The 16894-nt window shown below is 54.2% G+C and overlaps 8 protein-coding genes across 8 annotated transcripts in view; 4 read left to right on the forward strand and 4 right to left on the reverse strand.

Moving 5' to 3' along the window:
* Window positions 1–268: 268 nt before the first annotated feature.
* EJ05DRAFT_113184 (uncharacterized protein) lies at window positions 269–776 on the reverse strand. The gene is made up of 2 exons (XM_033739005.1): window positions 682–776; window positions 269–610 (listed from the first exon to the last, which is right to left on the reverse strand). The coding sequence occupies exon 2, from the start codon at window positions 591–593 to the stop codon at window positions 375–377; it is 219 nt and encodes a 72-aa protein (XP_033598168.1). The 5' UTR covers window positions 594–610; window positions 682–776; the 3' UTR covers window positions 269–374.
* Window positions 777–2199: 1423 nt separating this feature from the next.
* EJ05DRAFT_113211 (uncharacterized protein) lies at window positions 2200–3088 on the reverse strand. The gene has a single exon (XM_033739006.1). It carries the CDS (start codon window positions 2919–2921, stop codon window positions 2457–2459), a length of 465 nt encoding a protein of 154 aa, XP_033598169.1. The 5' UTR covers window positions 2922–3088; the 3' UTR covers window positions 2200–2456.
* Window positions 3040–4056, reverse strand: EJ05DRAFT_113224 (uncharacterized protein). Its single transcript, XM_033739007.1, has 2 exons — window positions 3774–4056; window positions 3040–3684 (listed from the first exon to the last, which is right to left on the reverse strand). Exon 2 carries the CDS (start codon window positions 3647–3649, stop codon window positions 3158–3160), a length of 492 nt encoding a protein of 163 aa, XP_033598170.1. The 5' UTR covers window positions 3650–3684; window positions 3774–4056; the 3' UTR covers window positions 3040–3157.
* EJ05DRAFT_494073 (Pkinase-domain-containing protein) lies at window positions 4001–6431 on the forward strand (the record flags this gene model as incomplete). Its single annotated transcript, XM_033746165.1, has 5 exons — window positions 4001–4198; window positions 4351–5724; window positions 5772–5871; window positions 5932–6266; window positions 6327–6431. The coding sequence occupies 5 exons, from the start codon at window positions 4001–4003 to the stop codon at window positions 6429–6431; spliced, it is 2112 nt and encodes a 703-aa protein (XP_033598171.1).
* Window positions 6432–7416: 985 nt separating this feature from the next.
* On the forward strand, window positions 7417–9735 carry EJ05DRAFT_503175 (uncharacterized protein; the record flags this gene model as incomplete). The annotated part of the gene is made up of 7 exons (XM_033747384.1): window positions 7417–7456; window positions 7520–7569; window positions 7718–7752; window positions 7835–8009; window positions 8056–8176; window positions 8227–8841; window positions 8891–9735. 7 exons carry the CDS (start codon window positions 7417–7419, stop codon window positions 9733–9735), a joined length of 1881 nt encoding a protein of 626 aa, XP_033598172.1.
* A 294-nt stretch (window positions 9736–10029) lies between these two features.
* On the forward strand, window positions 10030–12148 carry EJ05DRAFT_113285 (uncharacterized protein). The gene has a single exon (XM_033739008.1). It carries the CDS (start codon window positions 10324–10326, stop codon window positions 12139–12141), a length of 1818 nt encoding a protein of 605 aa, XP_033598173.1. The 5' UTR covers window positions 10030–10323; the 3' UTR covers window positions 12142–12148.
* Window positions 12149–12678: 530 nt separating this feature from the next.
* On the reverse strand, window positions 12679–14199 carry EJ05DRAFT_478679 (mitochondrial 2-oxoglutarate/malate carrier protein-like protein). The gene is made up of 2 exons (XM_033744514.1): window positions 13100–14199; window positions 12679–13030 (listed from the first exon to the last, which is right to left on the reverse strand). Exons 1-2 carry the CDS (start codon window positions 14161–14163, stop codon window positions 12982–12984), a joined length of 1113 nt encoding a protein of 370 aa, XP_033598174.1. The 5' UTR covers window positions 14164–14199; the 3' UTR covers window positions 12679–12981.
* Window positions 14200–16527: 2328 nt separating this feature from the next.
* Window positions 16528–16894, forward strand: part of EJ05DRAFT_113366 (uncharacterized protein) — a 697-nt gene continuing 330 nt past the window's right edge. Inside the window, exon 1 of the mRNA XM_033739009.1 lies at window positions 16528–16894. This exon is cut by the window's right edge and continues 330 nt beyond it. Within this exon, the coding sequence (XP_033598175.1) occupies window positions 16697–16894 (198 nt within the window). The 5' untranslated portion in view covers window positions 16528–16696.

Here is a 16894-nt window from a genome sequence, read left to right on the forward strand (position 1 = left end):
GGGAAAGGGGTGGGGATGGGGGTGGGGATGTGTAGAGGGAGAAGGAGGGGAGAAGGAGGGAGAAGGAGGGAGAAGGAGGGAGAAGGGGAAGGGGAAGGAGGGAGTGGTGGAAGAAGAAGGTGTAGGGTGATGGCTGATTGTCGTCAGTTGTGAGGTATTCATTTTATCTTGGAGAGAGTGCTGCCTGAGGAATGAGGCACGCGAATATATCCCACCCCTACCCTAACTACCCTATCCCACGCACATCTCTAATTAGCATCTGACCCTCACCCGCCCCGTTCTCACAACGGTCCCGAACGAAGCCAACAAGCCACAAGCGCCGCCAGTCCGCCTTATCCGGTCTGTTCTGCCGGCCGGTGTCTAATCACTAGCCCCTACAAGCCTCGGTCCGTAATATTACATACATAGGTACGTACTGTAGTAGTAGTAGCAGTAGCAGGCAAGCCGATCGACAAGCCGAGGGAAGCAAGGGCGCGCGAGATCGACCGGATCAGCAGAGAACGGCACCGGCAACGAAACACGCGAAAAGGCCACGTGGGAAGACAGGCGGGGTCAATGGGCAAAGATGCAAGTACATAAGTACGATGATGCATGGGAGGGGCGCAGATCGCTGTTGCTTGGGGTTGAGTAGAAAATAGAGGCTTAATGGATGGTGATGGGGAGTGAGGTGTGTCTGCCCACCTGCCTACGATGTTGCGAATAATAATAATATTTTGTGCGTGCGTTGTGGGAACTTTGGTAAATTAGACGTGGCAAAATTAATTAACGTGTCTACTAAGTCTATCTATGTGCTATATATACGTGCCTAACGCTGAATAAGTTCTGAGTAATGAGGATTACCTAATAGGAATCCCACAGCGTGTGTGTGGCGAGATCACATGACCCGCCATGGTTCATGGTCGTTCGAACTTTGTGTGTCTAGGGCGGTGTTACTGTTACTGTTACTGTAGCGAAAGTGTAAAGTGCACGGGGCAGTTGATGGGCATGGAAGAAGGAAGGAATGATGGAAGGATGGTTGTAGTAGAAGAAAGGAAGGAAGGAAGGAACGAAGGATTGGAATGCATGGAAAAGGTTTTTCGGTGGGGACGATCCATCATGGCACGTGGAAAAGAAGTGCCGTTTTGTCAGTCCGTCCGTCTGTCTGTCTATCTACAGTATTAGCTGTCTAGGCAGCGATTGTGCTAATCAACATCGACATGAAGCCCGACGCCGCCGTTTGAAGTGCGACGACGCTGTGCGATGGGGGATTGCTTTTTGTGTCTTGTCTGTCAAACCACTACAAGCAACAATCAGCACCTACAGTACTGTAGCCGCTTCCACAACGTCCAGACCTGATTACTGCCCTTGGACGACAACAACAACAACGCTGCTGGACGGAGTCCGATGTCGGGGGACTTCAACAGCAGGGAGTCCCCTCCAAAAAAAGGGCAATTAATTACTTAGCAGGGCAAAGGGTGCGGCGGCGGCGGATGATGATGCATGGGTAAATTTACTGTAGCAGGATTGAGTCGAGTGGAGGTTGTGATTTGACGGGGAGAGGGTTTTTCTGTAGATGTAGCCTTCCTTGGCTAGTGAGGCGTGACGACGGGGTTTCGGATTTGCGAGATTTGAAACAAAGGCTGTTTCCCCCGATTCTGGTAATTAGCGGGACGACGTTGGAAGCTTGGATGTATGTACATATGTATACTAGGTATGTAGTACTACTACTACCCTATGTACCTAGGATGTATGTAGTATGCACAATGTACCTAGCTAGTATGTCGTGTGTAATATGTCGGTAGGTGGTGGTAGGGACGTTACATGTTCACCGTTCACCGCAATGGCCAGAACAGCCAGCCAGCCAGAGCGGCCGGCGTTGCGCTGGTTTGGGGCCGCCGGCTGGTGGGCAGAAGAAGACGACGACGACGACGACGAAGAAAAAGCACGGATTTTGCAATTTGCTATGCACAAGGGGGGGATCTGGCGCCTTGAGACGAGGAAGATGAGAGGGAGAGCGTGTAGAGCAAGGTTGGCAGCAAAGTAAAGACGGGTCGGTCAGAGAGTGAGTGGAGAATGCAATCAAAACAGCTTGACACGCCCCTGGTATCTGCTACAAGGGTGTGTGTGTGTGTGGTCGCGTCATGCTTAGATGGGAGAGAGAGAGAGGCCTACGAGAAGAGTAGAAAGATATATCATAAATGTATATACTATGCAAATTACACTATGAAGATAGAGGGATAATTATAGGGACATGTTGAACAGAGATAGCTACTAGATAGTGAGAGATTATGGCGATACCACAGTATCATCATCAACATAGAGCAGCGATACCCGGCTGATAGCAACACTAGGGGCAAACTTAAGTTTGAGCAGCAAGCAGCCTCCCCAGCCAGCAGCGCACCCGAGCTCACGACAAGACTGGCTGCTGTCCAGTCAGTTCCAGTGCAGTGGTGGAGTTTAAACCAGAGTGTTTATGATTAGTGTGTAAGAGAGAAGTAATAAGGTGGCCCTGAAGAGGAAAGCAAAGGAGAAGAAGACGGAGAAGGAGAAGAAGAAGAAAAAAAGGATAGAGAGAGAGCGAAAGACAAGTTGAACGTCGTCGTCAGCTTCTTCTTTCTTGCTGGCCATAATATCAATCCTTGCAATTCTCGTTTTCTTTTGCGCTGCTTGCTGCTGCTGCTGCTGCATCTTCTTGTCTGTGGTCTGACTGTCGCCGTCGTCGCTGAGAGTATCATCATCACCACCACTACCACCACCATCATCATCATCATCAACTCAAACCGCCCTCCTGTCGCCTGTGCCTGCATCATCCAGCTCGCCGTCCAAGACTCCAAGACTCCAAGAAGAAGACTACAGCACTCCAGGCTGTGGGCAGTGCAGTCTGCATCCGCCTTTCTCCACAGCTTCTGCAGCCTGCGTCGACTCTTCTCTGCAGCGTGCATCCGTCGAATCAGCCGGTCGCGTCGTCAACACACACACACACACACACACACACACACACACACACACGACTCTCTCTCCAGCCTTTTTCCCCCACAAATCAACAAAACTGCGCAGCTTTTTCCAGTTGATTGATTAGATCCATTTGCAGGCCGCACCAACTGTCCACTCACTCAGTCTCCACTCGCCTTGTCCGCTGTCGTACCAACTGGACACGGCCTGTCAGTCAGTCAGTCAGTCAGTCAGTCAGTGTCAGTGCCGCCGTCGCTGTCTGGACCAAGCAGCCCCGTCGCTTCAGGACTGCTGGGCCAGCTTCATTCACATCCACACACACATCATGGCCGACTCTTCTTCTTCGCTGTCCTCCACCGCATCCTCGCACTCGCAGAAACCCAGGAAACTGTCCAAGAAGCCTCCGATTGCACATTTCCCCGGATCCCTGGACCCTAATAGCCGCTCTCCTTCTGCCCCGAGCCCCGTCATAGCTAGCCCGCTTCCGCAGCACCAGAGCCAGTTCCAGCACCAGCAGACCCAGACCCAGACCCAGAACCACCCTCACTACTACCACCACCACCACCACCAGAACCACCAGAACCACAACCACAACCACACCCACCACTACACCCACCACCAACCCTCTTCTGCTGGACCCACCCGCCGTGTCCCCTCCGACTTCAACAACAACAACAACAACCACATCCTCTCCTCCAACCCCGTCGACTCTGCCCATGCTTACACCAACATTCACCCGTCGCCAAACTCGTCCTTCAACACTTCGGACCCTCCCCGCAGCCAGCCTGCTACCTCTGCTGCCTTGCTGACGAACTCCTCCTACCCGGATCTGATTGGCGCGCCCTTCTCCTTCGACGCCGCCGCCGTTTACAGTAACATTCAGGCTACTCACTCCACTAACAACTCTCACCTCCACTCCTCCTCCTCTCGTCCTCCGCAACGTCCATCCCCATCCCGCGCCTACACGACCGATCCGCGTTACACCTCGCCGAAGCTTCGTCAGAGCGCCAGCTTTGCTGCTCTCACCCGCACCATGGACACCATCACTCCTCCGCGCAGCGACGGAACAATGAGCCCGAGACAGCGCTATTCGGACGAGTCCGAAACTCAAAAGAAGAGAAGGTCCGATGGCGGCAAGAAGAAGGGCGGTTTCTCCAGCTTCGTCAGCAACCTCGTAGGCTCTCCGCGACGTCCCACCATATCCACGCCCACGAACCCGATGCACGTTACCCACGTCAGCATCGACAATGAAACCGGCCTATACACTGTAAGTTCTCTTTTGGTGGACCGCTTATACTAGACTATGGTGAAGGTTTTTGTCCCATCTATCTCTCTCTCTCTCTCTTGCGCTGTCCTTGTTCATGATGATGATCCGATTTGCACCGCAGCTATAGCAAAGCTACCCACTAATCTTTACAGGGACTGCCGAAAGAATGGCAGCGAATGCTCGAGCGTGAAGGCATCACCGAAAAGGAGCAGCAGCAGCATCCCGAGGCCCTCGCCGACGTTGTGGCCTTTTACAAGGAAAACGCCGAGGGCAGGACGGATGATGGCATATGGGACAAGTTTGGGCATACGCATCCCCAGCAGGGTCAAGGCTATGCATTCCAAGGTGGTGGTGGTATTAGTCCAAGTATTTCACAGACGGGTGCGAACAACCTCATCAGCCCTCCAACGAGCCCCCGATTCCCACGCAATGACATAGATAGTTTTGAGAACCCCCGAGCACCGCCTCCGATCCCGCGAAGCCACACCGCAACCTCCATTCCCACCTCTCCCCATCCGAATGGGAACTTGATTCCGAATCGCCCGGCCCCGAGGCCTCCACCATCATCCGCCGGCTCTGCAGGCCCGAGCAGCAGCAGCACCACCACCACCGCCAGCGCCAGCACCAGACCGCACCAACCCCCAGCCCCCGCGCCCCTCGTCAATCTTCCTCTCGGCCAACCACGGCCACAGGAAGATTTTCCTGCCGTACAATATGCACCCCCTACAATCAACGAAACGTCGCACCCCACCCCGCAGTCCGCTCCCCGATCACGAGCCAATACGACGGGCGGAAGCGGTCCACCGCATCCTGCATACGACTCCGCAATTGGTGGCACTGCCGCCCAGTACTCACAGCAGCAGGAGCAGGCCGTGCTTGCTGCTCAGCAGCACTCGTCATCCCGCCAGTACTCACCTCCACAGCAGCAGGCACATCCTTCGCGTGACGCACCCCAGTCACTGACCCGCAGCCAAAGCACCAGACACCAACCATCTCCACCAACTCACCCCTCGCAGAGAGCCGCTCCGACCCCATCGCCGGCTCAGCAGTTTGCCCAGACCACCGCTCCCGAAAACATTCCTCCTCCTACCGCGCTGTCTCAAGCAAACAAGATTGGACCTGCCCCACGCCCACGACAGCGCCCGCGTCAAAGTCAGGGTCCAGACATCGTCACCAGACTCCGCGCCATCTGTACGAATGCCGATCCGACAAAGAGGTATCGCAATCTCAACAAGATCGGCCAAGGCGCCTCCGGTGGAGTGTTTACTGCTTACGAGGTAAACACAAACAAATGTGTGGCCATCAAGCAGATGAATCTCGACCAGCAGCCCAAGAAGGACTTGATCATCAATGAAATCATCGTGATGAAAGAGAGCAAGCACAAGAATATCGTGAATTTCATGGACAGTTTCCTCGTCAAGGACGACCTGTGGGTTGTCATGGAGTACATGGAGGGCGGCAGTCTGACCGATGTCGTCACCTTCAATATCATGACCGAGGGCCAGATCAGCGCAGTCTGTCGAGAGGTTTGCAAACTCGGCCGCACGTGAAACATTGACTGACCCTGAGCTAGACGTTGCACGGTCTGCAGCATCTGCACTCCAAAGGCGTGATACACAGAGACATCAAGTCTGACAATATCCTGCTTTCGCAAGACGGTCAGATCAAGCTGAGTACGATGGAAAAGTCTCTTAACAGGACTCGGAGCAGTGCTGACTGACATGCCTTTGCAGCTGATTTCGGATTCTGCGCACAGATCAATGAATCACACACCAAGCGTACAACAATGGTGGGCACTCCCTACTGGATGGCCCCCGAAGTTGTCACCAGGAAGGAGTACGGCAGGAAAGTCGACATCTGGAGCTTGGGCATCATGGCGATCGAAATGATTGAAGGCGAACCACCATATCTCAACGAGTCTCCCCTGCGTGCCCTGTGGCTCATCGCGACGAACGGTACGCCGACCATCAAAGAAGAGGAGCAACTCTCGCCAGTCTTTAAAGATTTCCTTCAATTCGCTCTAAAGGTTGAGCCCGACAAGCGAGCAAGTGCCCACGACCTGCTCAAGGTATGCCATCCAGAGGAATCAGCTGAGAAAGATGGACATGTATGACTGACTATGCACCAGCATCCTTTCATCCAAACGGCAGAACCGCTAAACAGTCTAGCGCCACTCGTCCGAGCAGCAAGACAAGCTCGTGCGGAAGAGCGCCGGAAGAAAGGGAGCTCGTAAGGAGGCTCTCTTGTCATGCGCTCGCTCCACCGCAAAGCGAGACATTGCTTCATATCTACCTTGTTTCCTGTTTAGCCCGTACTTTTTCGCCGCCGCATCCCGAGGCTGCCTGAAGATCACACGCCATACTATGCTCTTCGCTTGATGGCCGACTATTTGAGAAATGGTCACACTTCTGCACTACCAGCCCGCCGTTTGGCAACCCCTTCATATCGGAGCACACCTACAAGAAGACCATGATCTGGCACCTCCAGCAAGCGCAACGCAAAGCGGGAACACTAGAAAAGTCGGTCGGGCATGCACTTCTTCATAGCATTGCATTAAACACTGTTGGATACCATAGAGCTTCCTGGGAACAGCTCTGAATGTTTATATTCGCTGGGCGTACTTGGCGAATCGAACGGGACAATGTTGTATTGTTTTGTACATGCCGCTGGAAATCACACACAAAGCAAGGAGCTTTCTTCTAAATAGCGTGCTCGCTGCTTTCTTGAAATGCTAGCGAATTTCTTACACCTCTTTTGAACGTACATTGGACAGATTCCAGAGTTGTGCTTTGTGTGACGGACACGGGAATCGCCGCAAACGTGTGCTGTCATATCTTGTGACTATTGCATCCTCCAGTGTTGGCATGTTTGTAAATAATATAATGACTGCGGCGCGACTCGACCGCGTGTCGTGTTCCTAATTCGGGTCACTCTTCGTCAGCGCGTGACGACACTGCCGATACCCAGCGCGGGCGGGAAGCATCAGATCTAACCCGAAAGCCCTAAGTTGTGGCGGTGGGGGCAGGCGGGCGCAGGCGTCTTGGAGCTCCGACATCATCTGGCAACGCACGCAAGCCGATCTGCTCGCTGCCTACAACCACCACACCTACTACAACCACGAATTCAGCCTTTCCCTTCTCTTTCGACACCCTAACTTTCCGACTCACTATACTCTAAAAACACTCCACCATTATCTACGCAGACCTTCCCTGGGAAATATGTTCAGGGCACAACAGAATGCCTTTGACGATGCTGTCGGTACGTTTTGCCTCCTGGCGCAGTAACTATCTAGCCATGAATGTCTGACTTGTTGCTCCGTAGCCAAGGCGACCGACGAAAACCTGACGAGCGAGAATTGGGAATTTATCCTGGTGCGTGACTTCTACAGCTTCTACAAATATGGGCATAAGCCAAAGAGCCGGTCGTGATGAGAAGCTCAGATGGAGTGCACACGCTTGACATAGCGCGGCTCTTAGAGTCGACATGAAGAGATGAGAATGCTGATAGGTCTATGTATAGGATGTCTGTGACAAAGTGGGCTCCGATGAGGCAGGGTACGTCTCTCACACTCTTTGACATATCGCCGCGCGCATAGGGGCAGGCAATGTAGAACAAGCATAGCTGACAATGGCACAGAGCAAAGAACGCCGTTGCCGCAATGATCAAGCGGCTTGCCCACCGCAACGCCAATGTTCAGTTATATACCCTCGAATTAGCGAATGCGCTATCGCAGAACTGCGGAAACAAGATGCACAGAGAGCTTGCCTCGAGGAGCTTTACGGATGCGATGATCAGGCTGGCTGGAGACAGGGTACGACCGGCTCTCTTCATGTGCCGTCCCTTGCTGACTCAAGCAGAACACACACCAGCAAGTCAAGACGAAGATACTCGAAAGGATGGCAGAATGGACAGAGATGTTCAAGAAGGATCCCGATCTGGGCATCATGGAGCAGGCATATATGAGGCTGAAGACGCAAAGTAGGCTCTCACGACTAGAAAGCAGGTGGCAGTAGCTGATGCTAGGATAGATCCCGAACTAAGGCCTCCTTCAAAACCACAGAAGACACAGATCAGTGAGTCGGACCGCCAGAAAGAGGAAGAAGAGCTGCAAATGGCGCTCGCTCTGTCGGTGAAGGACTCGGCCGCCGCTGCCAGCAAGGCGGGAACCAAGCCCAGTCCAGCCCAAACCACCTCGACTTCTGCTCCCACTGAAACTCCATCGCAGCCTGTTCCGTCAGGGACCACAGCGGCTACAGTCTCACGTGTACGCGCGCTCTTCGACTTCCAGCCGTCTGAACCGGGAGAACTGCAATTCCGCAAGGGTGATGTCATTGCCGTACTCGAATCTGTATACAAGGACTGGTGGAAGGGTTCACTCCGTGGCCAGAGCGGCATCTTTCCCTTGAATTACGTCGAGAAGCTGCAGGATCCTACTCAGGAGGAGCTACAGCGAGAAGCACAGATGGAGGGAGAGGTCTTTGCTCAAATCAGGAACGTGGAAAAGCTGCTTGCACTCCTGAGCACGAGCTCGAGGGCCGAGGGCGATGTAAGAGACAATGAGGAAATCACTGAGCTCTACCATTCCACACTGGCAATCAGGCCTAAGCTAATTGAGCTCATCGGGAAGTACTCACAAAAGAAAGGTACGCAGCCTGTAACTCGGTTGCAGACATGATACTGACCGTAAAGCAGACGACTTTACTCAGCTGAATGAGAAGTTTATCAAAGCACGCCGAGACTATGAGTCGCTCCTCGAAGCTAGCATGTCCCATCCTCCGCAGCCTACATACTCGCACACACAGCGACCATACAGCTATGCTCCCCCCTCTCAGCAGAACTATCCTCAGTATGGCCCTGGAGCTCCTGGTCCTCAGCGTTTCTATTCCCCTGCACCTCCTGAGAATTCATATCCTCCGCAAAATGGACCAGCACCATTCATGATGGTTCCTCCAGGCCAACAACCGCAACAGCGCCCAAGTCAAAGCCCGAAGCCGGCACCGGCGCACATGTACCCGCCGCCCAATGCGCTCCCAGGGGCCAGTGGTGGCCCTCCGCCGCAGCAACATCACCAGGCACCTCCACCACAAGGCCCACAATCTCAAAGACTGAACAGCGGACCTCCTGGTGGACAGCGTCCTCACTCCATGGCTTTTCCTCCAGGTGGGGTGCCACAGGAACTATCTACTGGGCAATTCGACTCCCCCGTTGAAAACCGTCCAGGCGGTGCATATCCACCCCCGTCACATGCACCACCAGGCCCACCTCAAGCACCGTACGAGAACTACGGGCAGCCGCCACCGCCGCAGCAGCAGCAACCGCATCGTCAGGCTAGTTATGATTCTCCGACTAGTATGTACAGCCAAGCGACCTTTGTTCAGCCCTCCGCACCATCTCAGCCGAATCATCCACCACCCGCTATCCCGGGAAGTCCAAACCTGCCACCAGCCGGAACAGGAGCATATCAAGCATATCAGCCACCTCCGCAGACTGCTCAAGGAGGGCACTGGGCCGGTGGGGACGAGGGATTCTACCGATGAAGCAGATGCAGACACTTGACAGCCCGGTATTCTATCCCTTTTACGATACGAGCATATTTATATACTGACTCTCGGATATGTTCGCGTGTGAAAATGGCGATTTACCTTAAAAACGATACCTTTACATATATATATATGTTGCGTGTTGGAGCAGATGAATAACGAGGATTCTAATTGGCTCAGGAGTGGGGACGCTAAGACCACCACTTAAGCACTACCTATCCATGTCACTGTACATATGCCTGTTTGGGAAAAACACTCGTGTTTATAATGAAGACGCGTGACATCGATCTATTCTTTTCACATGCATCTACTGTCCAAGACTGCGTGTAAATGTGAATACCTGTGGAGATTCACATCTACCCTGACGTCGAGGTCCGGTGGATCCCTGAACCTTATTATGAGGGTCCTGACGATGCCCCACTAGTCTAGGTGGCGTTGAGCGTCAGAGCTGAACCCGCAATTTATCTTTGATGTCTTTCTGTCTGTCTGCATACCTACGAGCTTGCTCAAATTTCCCACCCACGTACTACCAGAGATACCTGCATAGTGTCACGAGAAGTCGGTTCATCAGCGAGCTCTCACGCAATGTCTGACAGGTGCTACTCGCCTGGCCTCGCAACACACCGCCCGGGCACACAATCAGCAACGCCGAACCGAAGATACCTCAACGTCCTCATTGCTTCCCCGTACCCGATAAATGGTCGATGGCCGAACATACACTTTGAGCAAGGCATAATACGCCCTCTCCTCCGCCAGCTCCATGGCGTGGACGAGGTCAACTACAAATACTACGATTCCGAGCGGGCAGAAGACTTTACCTCCCCGACGGGCGTGTCTGGCCAGTCGGTCGAGGCCTGGGCCGCAGAACTGTGCCAGTGGGCGAACCTCCTCATCTTGCTGCCCTGGGACTCGGATAATATTGCCCGTATGCTGCATGGGATCGCGGCGGAGAATGTGTGGCTCACGGTGCTGCGCAGCTGGGACGTCACGAAGAAGATCTTGCTGGTGCCGTGCATGAACACGCTCATGTGGGAGAATCCGATCACGAAGAAGCAGCTGAGCAAGCTGAAGCGGAAGTGGAACTGGGTGCGGGTCATACAGCCGATACTGTGGGACGCGAAGAGTACGAAGCTGGCGGCCTGGGAGGGCCGGGATGAGGTGGTGGAGGGGGTGCGGATTGCGAGGGACCGGATGGTGATTGGGCAGGACGTCAATATCATGCCGCCGACGCGCGCGTTCGAGCCGGCGAAGGGGAAGAGAGAGGAGTTTCCGATGCTGCCGCCGGAGCTGTGGTCTATGATTCTGGACTTCACGCAGGACTGGGAGTTGGCCAAGGCGTTGGGTGTGCATACGACGCTGCCGGTGCCGGTGGAGTGGAGGCAGGCGAGCAGTGAGGCCGGGCCGCAGACTCTGATGCAGAAGCTCGAATGGAGCATCCTGTGCGGTCGTCTGGAGGACGTCAAGGCTGTCCTTCAAAACGTGCAGTCCCCCCGGGGTCTGTCCCGGCTCTGCATCAAGCTCGTCATGCGCTTCTCCAAGACCGCCCTCCTCTCCTATCTCGAAACGAACCACAAGGATCTCTTCTGGGAGACCTTCGGCCACACCTTCCTGCCGGACAAGGCATCCGCCGTCTTCGGCAACACCCGCCTGCTCTCCTTCTGGCACACCTCCCCGTCCTTTCTCGTCAAGGAATACACCGCCGAGGCCCTCGACGGCGCCTCGCGCAACGGCTTCGTCCACGTCCTCGACTGGTGGTACCGCTCCGGCCTCCCGCTCAAGTACACCGAGGCCGCGCTCGAGCAGGCCAGCTCCCAGGGCCGCATCGAGGTGCTAGAGTGGTGGAAGCACGCCGCCCAGCCCCCCGACGGCGAACACCTCTCCACGCCCAGCAGCAGCACCACACGGCCCCTATCCACACCCGCCTCCGGCCCGACACCAACACCCACCATCCGCCTCCGCGCCCAGCGCCCGCCCGCCATCAAGCTCAAGCAAGGCAAAAGCATCTCCCACGCCACCCAATCCGGCTCCCTGCCCGTCGTCCGCTGGTGGGCCGAAAGCGGCATCCTCTCCCCGCAACACGAGGACTCGGTCGCCAAGCTGGCCAGCACCCACGGGCACGTCCACCTGCTGCACTACTGGGCGGAGCTGCGCGGCGAGAAGATGGTGTTTGACCACCAGGTGCTCGTCGGCGCGACGAAGATGGGCCACGGCGAGGTGCTGGAGTGGTGGAAGCAGAGCGGGCTGAAGGTCGAGTACAAGACTTGTGATATTGAGGAGGCGTTGGAGGATGGGGTCGAGGGTGCGCGTGGGGATGCGGTGCGGCGGTGGTGGGCGCGGAATGGGCTGAATTTGGGGGTCGGCACGAGTGAGTGGATGCGGGTGAAGACGTTGGGGCAGGGGTGAGGGCGGTGTTGGGGGCTTGGGGGACTTGGGGGACTTGGGGGGCTTGGGGGGCTTGGGGGGCTTGGGGGACTCGGGTTCCGGCTGAAGGATGGAGAGGAGAGACTGAAGACTGGAGACTGAAGATTGATTTGTAGATGGTGGATACATAGTCATGTCTCCCTATATAGAAATACACAACCGGTATGTGGTTCATATCTATATCAACTTCTTCGCGAAGACACCAGACACCTCAAACCTGTCTCTCGCCTTGTCTAGGTAGGTAGGTAATCAATTTACCTGTCCCATTAGTACATATCGTAAACTCACCACACACACACACACCCCCCAGTTTATTCTTCGCCAAGGGGTCTTTGGAGACTTTTTCTAGTATTAGTAGTTTCCTCGTAGTGCGTCTATTATGAAATCTTATCTATGCCTGTAATGTAATGACTAATTTATGCATATATATATAATCTGAAAAATCTACCTACATGGCAATGGTACGCACGATTTACAAGGACACGCTTATCGCCAGCCAGGTAGACTCGTATGGATGTGTTGAAGAAGAAACTTCGCTCATGGAAGGCAGGCACGCTAGCACTAATTAGTCTCGTGTATATTAACTCAACTCTCTAGTACTCAGAACTCTCTCTGATACAACACACTTCATTCGGCAATATGAAGTACTTCTGCAAAATATCAAACCGACTCCGTTCCGTTCCGTTCCGTATCCATAACGCCTGTTCGTGATGCGTTGCAATTGTCACCTCCAATATCTGTTCCTTACGCTTTGCAATTCTTGCTTCCGCATCGACTCGAGTGGCCGAGTCTGGTCAATCATGTTCCCTGCCGCCAAGACGCTCACTTCGTGATGAAGTTGAGGTAATCCGCAATAATAAGCGTGATCATCCTACACACAAAACGTCATTAGCCAGCCATCTCCACGCAGGAGGACGATCAAGGAAAAAAGAAAACATACGCATGAGGCGCAATCCGCACATAGTACGTCGTAAACCCGCGATAAAACCTCAACACCCCCTCCTCCCTCGCCACCTTCCCAAAACAATCAACCATATTCCGATACGGCATCTTCCCATCCGGGCCCCGCTGCTGTTTTTGCAACCGCGTCTTCACAAAGTCAAACGGCAAGCTGAAGAAACTCGCAAAGAACCCCGCAAACGCACTCGCCGTCAACGTCTGCATCCGCGGCGTCAGCGTCACCGTCGAACTGTCCCGCAGCCGGCTCTTGGCCTCGCTGAAGAATGCCAATTGTCCGAAATTCAACGCCATTGCACGTGCGATTGTCGGTGTTGCGCCGGCCCAGAGCGCGGTTATGCCTTCGCTTCGGCCGATGCGTGTCAGGGCGTCGATGACGGATTTGTAGCGTGCGCGCTCGCCGGCGGGTTTGAGGCCGTCGGATTGCATCCGGATGAGGGCGAGGTCTGCGGGGTTTGCGAGCATGGCTGCTAGGCCACCTGCTGCGAGGCCCGCAGCGGCGCGTTCCTTGAAGCCGATGGATGGGCGTGTGCTGCTGCTGCTGCTGCTGCTGCTGCTGCTGCTGCTGCTGCTGCTGCTGCTGCTGTTCGGGGCCGCGCTCAGGCGTGTCATGATGGTGTCGAAGAGGCCTAGGCGTGCGGTCGTGTAGACGGCCTGGCGGAGGAGGCCTGCGCTCAGACCCGAGTATAGGTCTAGCACCTTGCCCGCCTTGATGATATCTCTCGCTACGGAGAGCGCGGTGGGTCTGGCACTTACACCGGCACCGGCACTGCCTCCTTTTGCCCCTCCCTCGCCGGCGAGCTGGAGACGCACTTTGACCATGTCCACGGGCTGGACGACGCAGGTGGCTGCCATGCCGGAGAGGCCGCCGTTGATGAAGGGCAGGGCGGCGCGCATGAGCGGGGTGTGGAGGATGTCGCGGGAGGCTTGGGAGGGGTTTTCGGCGGCGGCTTTGAGGGGCGCTTCGGCTTCTTTGACGACGCCCTTGGCGGCGGTGAGGGCGTCGGATGTTTTGCGCTTGGCGGCTTCGACGATGGGGGTCGTCATTGTTGTTGTTTGGGGGGGGGGGGCTTGTTGTGAGGGTGATGTGGGGAGGTTGGGTGGAAGGCGGAGAGGTAGGTGCGTTAGAAGAGAAGAGGACAGAAGAAGAGAGGAGAGGTCCGTTGATATCTCTACCACAGACAGGAACGTTCGAGGAGCGAGGAGCGAGCAGGGAGGGAGGAAAGGCGGAGTGCGATAAATACGTCGGTCCAAGAAGGCAGAAGGCAGAAGGCAGAGGGCCAGGACAGCTAGATATGACCGTTCCACCGGCACTCGATCTGTGAAAGCAACACCCAGTACCAGTCAGTATCAGCACGTATCAGCCAGTACCAGTGAACCGTCCCCCCGAAGCAGCACAGCCTTCTTGACCCACAGCAGCGAAGCCAACATATACACATACACATACACATCCACACATACATACATCCACATGACCACACGGCCGCGCACAGATCATACACACCACGGCTCCGTTCCACGGCAATATACACACACATCACACACAAATCCAGCACAAAAGACAGCACAAAATAGTGACATGACCAGCACAAGGGATCGAAAACGAAGCGGAGGAGAAGGAGGAGATGGAAAAGCACTCACCGATACGGCACGGAGCACTCAAAGCACGGATGGTTCTCTGGTTCAGCGGTTCAGAGAGAGAGAGCAGGGGGACACGAGGTGGTGTTTGAATCTTTCCCGGCCGGGAGATGCTTTGTGTTGTGGTGGATAGATAGCTCTGCGACAGCTACAGCTACGAAGTTACGAAGCTACGAAGCTACGAAGCTCCACTTGATCGGATTGCTCCGGGCGGGTGGGTAGGGTGGTATGTAAGGTGGTAAGTAGGGTGGTAAGTAGGGTGGTTGGTAGGTATGTATGTAGTAGTCGGCTAGATAGCTCGGATGATAGATTAGAGATCCGCAGCTGTGTGTACGTTGTTGGGTGGTATGGTGTTTGATGATGGCGCAGGGTGAGAAGGGACAGGTCGTGAGTGAGAGTAAGAGTGAGAGGTGAGAGAGAGTGCGAGAGGTGTGTGAGAGAGAGTGAGTTAGGTGAGAGGTGAGAATGAGAGCGATAGGTGAGAGTGAGAGGACGTGAGAGTGAGAGAGATAGAGAGGTCAGAATGAGGGGAAAGCAAACAAACAAGAACAAGAAGACGACCAAGAAAGCAAGAAAGTAGAGCCTATTGTAATGTATTCTAAAGTAATTAGTGTCAGGTAAGGTAAGGTAAGGTAGGGTCTGTCTGGTCTGGTATGAATAGCTGGGTGGATGGACGAGTGGATGAGTGGATGAGTGGATGAGTGGATGGACGGGACGAGATGAGTGGCACGACTCCGGGCCCTAACCCCCTCCTCCTCCTCACCCCCGCTCTTCTCCTCTGGTCGTGGATGGCTGTGCTGTGCGGTGTGTTGTGTTGTGTGTATGGATGGATGTATGGATGGATGGGGTGGTACGGTATGGTATGGTATGGTATGGCATGGTATGGTATGGTTGTGTATGGTTGTGTATGATTGTGTATGGCATGGACAGGCAGGTCATACATAGCATAGCATAGCATAGCATAGCATAGCATAGCATACACCTACTATTCATACTCCCGGCCCCCCCCTTTTCCCCGCACCTGGCGACCCCTCATTGTCTCCGTTTCAGCATGGTGGATGGAGATGGATATGTGCATGTGTATGGAGATGGATTTGAAGATGTCGATAAGATATGTGGATTGGGTGTATGTATGTCTGGAGTAATGAGCTCCTCATATCCTGTCACGTCGTTGTGTTTGATACTGTTGGTAGAGGGAGGGTTGGTCTGGTCTATGCTGGGATTGGGTGTATCTGGAGATGGATTGGGTGTATGGACGCACGGGGGGTATGACGTCGATGGATCGCGGGGTCTGGCCTGGCCTATCCGGGCTGTCTGACCATCTATCTAATACCTGTCCATCTATCCATCCATCTCTCCATCCCATCCCTCCGTCTAATCCAACCATGATGATTACACACACACTCAAACACACTCAAACACACTCAAACACACTCAAACACACTCAAACACACTCAAACACACTCAAACACACTCAAACACACTCAAACACACTCAAACAAAACAAAAAACAAAGGCCAGATAACATCAACAAAACCCCCTTCCCCGCAAATCCGACCCGATGTATATATGTATGTATGTATATACCTAACGCATGCACGAATGTACATTACGTGCAGCGTAGAGCAGCAATCAATAGCGGGGCCAGGCCAGACTAGTTTTACTCCACTTTGTCTTCCCGCCTGTCGCATGTGGTGCATGTGGTGCATGTGGTGCATGTGTCTGTTGCACGGCCGGGAGGGGCGAGCGGAAGAGGAGGCGAGGGGTTGGGTGAGGGAGAGAGAGGGAAGAGCTAGTGCGGATTAGGCATGGTGCGTTGTAGATAGGTGGTGGGGTCAGGGATTCATGGTAAGTAGCGTAGACTAGGTGTTATGGATGGTTATGGAAGCGGGATGTAGCATGTTTATATGGCTATCTATCTATCTGCAGTCATGTGGATGGTATGGGATGGGTTATGCTGCTGCTGCTGCTGCTGCTGGTCACTGGTGGGAGTGGAGGTGGTGGTGGTGCTGATACTACTACTTCTACTTCTACTACTACTACTTCTACTACTACTACTACTACTACTACTACTACTACTACTACTACTACTACTACTACTACTACTACTACTACTACTACTACTACTACTACTACTACT

This window comes from Pseudovirgaria hyperparasitica (genome assembly GCF_010093815.1).
Source record: "Pseudovirgaria hyperparasitica strain CBS 121739 unplaced genomic scaffold EJ05scaffold_13, whole genome shotgun sequence".
NCBI classification, from domain to species: Eukaryota; Fungi; Ascomycota; class Dothideomycetes; order Acrospermales; family Acrospermaceae; genus Pseudovirgaria; species Pseudovirgaria hyperparasitica.

Coding starts and splice junctions, on each gene's coding strand:
- EJ05DRAFT_113184 (XM_033739005.1), bottom strand. CDS start 593: ATGCATCATCGTACTTATGTACTTGCATCTTTGCCCATTGACCCCGCC.
- EJ05DRAFT_478679 (XM_033744514.1), bottom strand. CDS start 14,163: ATGACGACCCCCATCGTCGAAGCCGCCAAGCGCAAAACATCCGACGCC. Junction 13,031..13,099: donor GTGCGGATTGCGCCTCATGC/GTATGTTTTCTT, acceptor TTTTGTGTGTAG/GATGATCACGCTTATTATTG.
- EJ05DRAFT_113285 (XM_033739008.1), top strand. CDS start 10,324: ATGTCTGACAGGTGCTACTCGCCTGGCCTCGCAACACACCGCCCGGGC.
- EJ05DRAFT_113224 (XM_033739007.1), bottom strand. CDS start 3,649: ATGGGCAGAGTCGACGGGGTTGGAGGAGAGGATGTGGTTGTTGTTGTT.
- EJ05DRAFT_113211 (XM_033739006.1), bottom strand. CDS start 2,921: ATGCACGCTGCAGAGAAGAGTCGACGCAGGCTGCAGAAGCTGTGGAGA.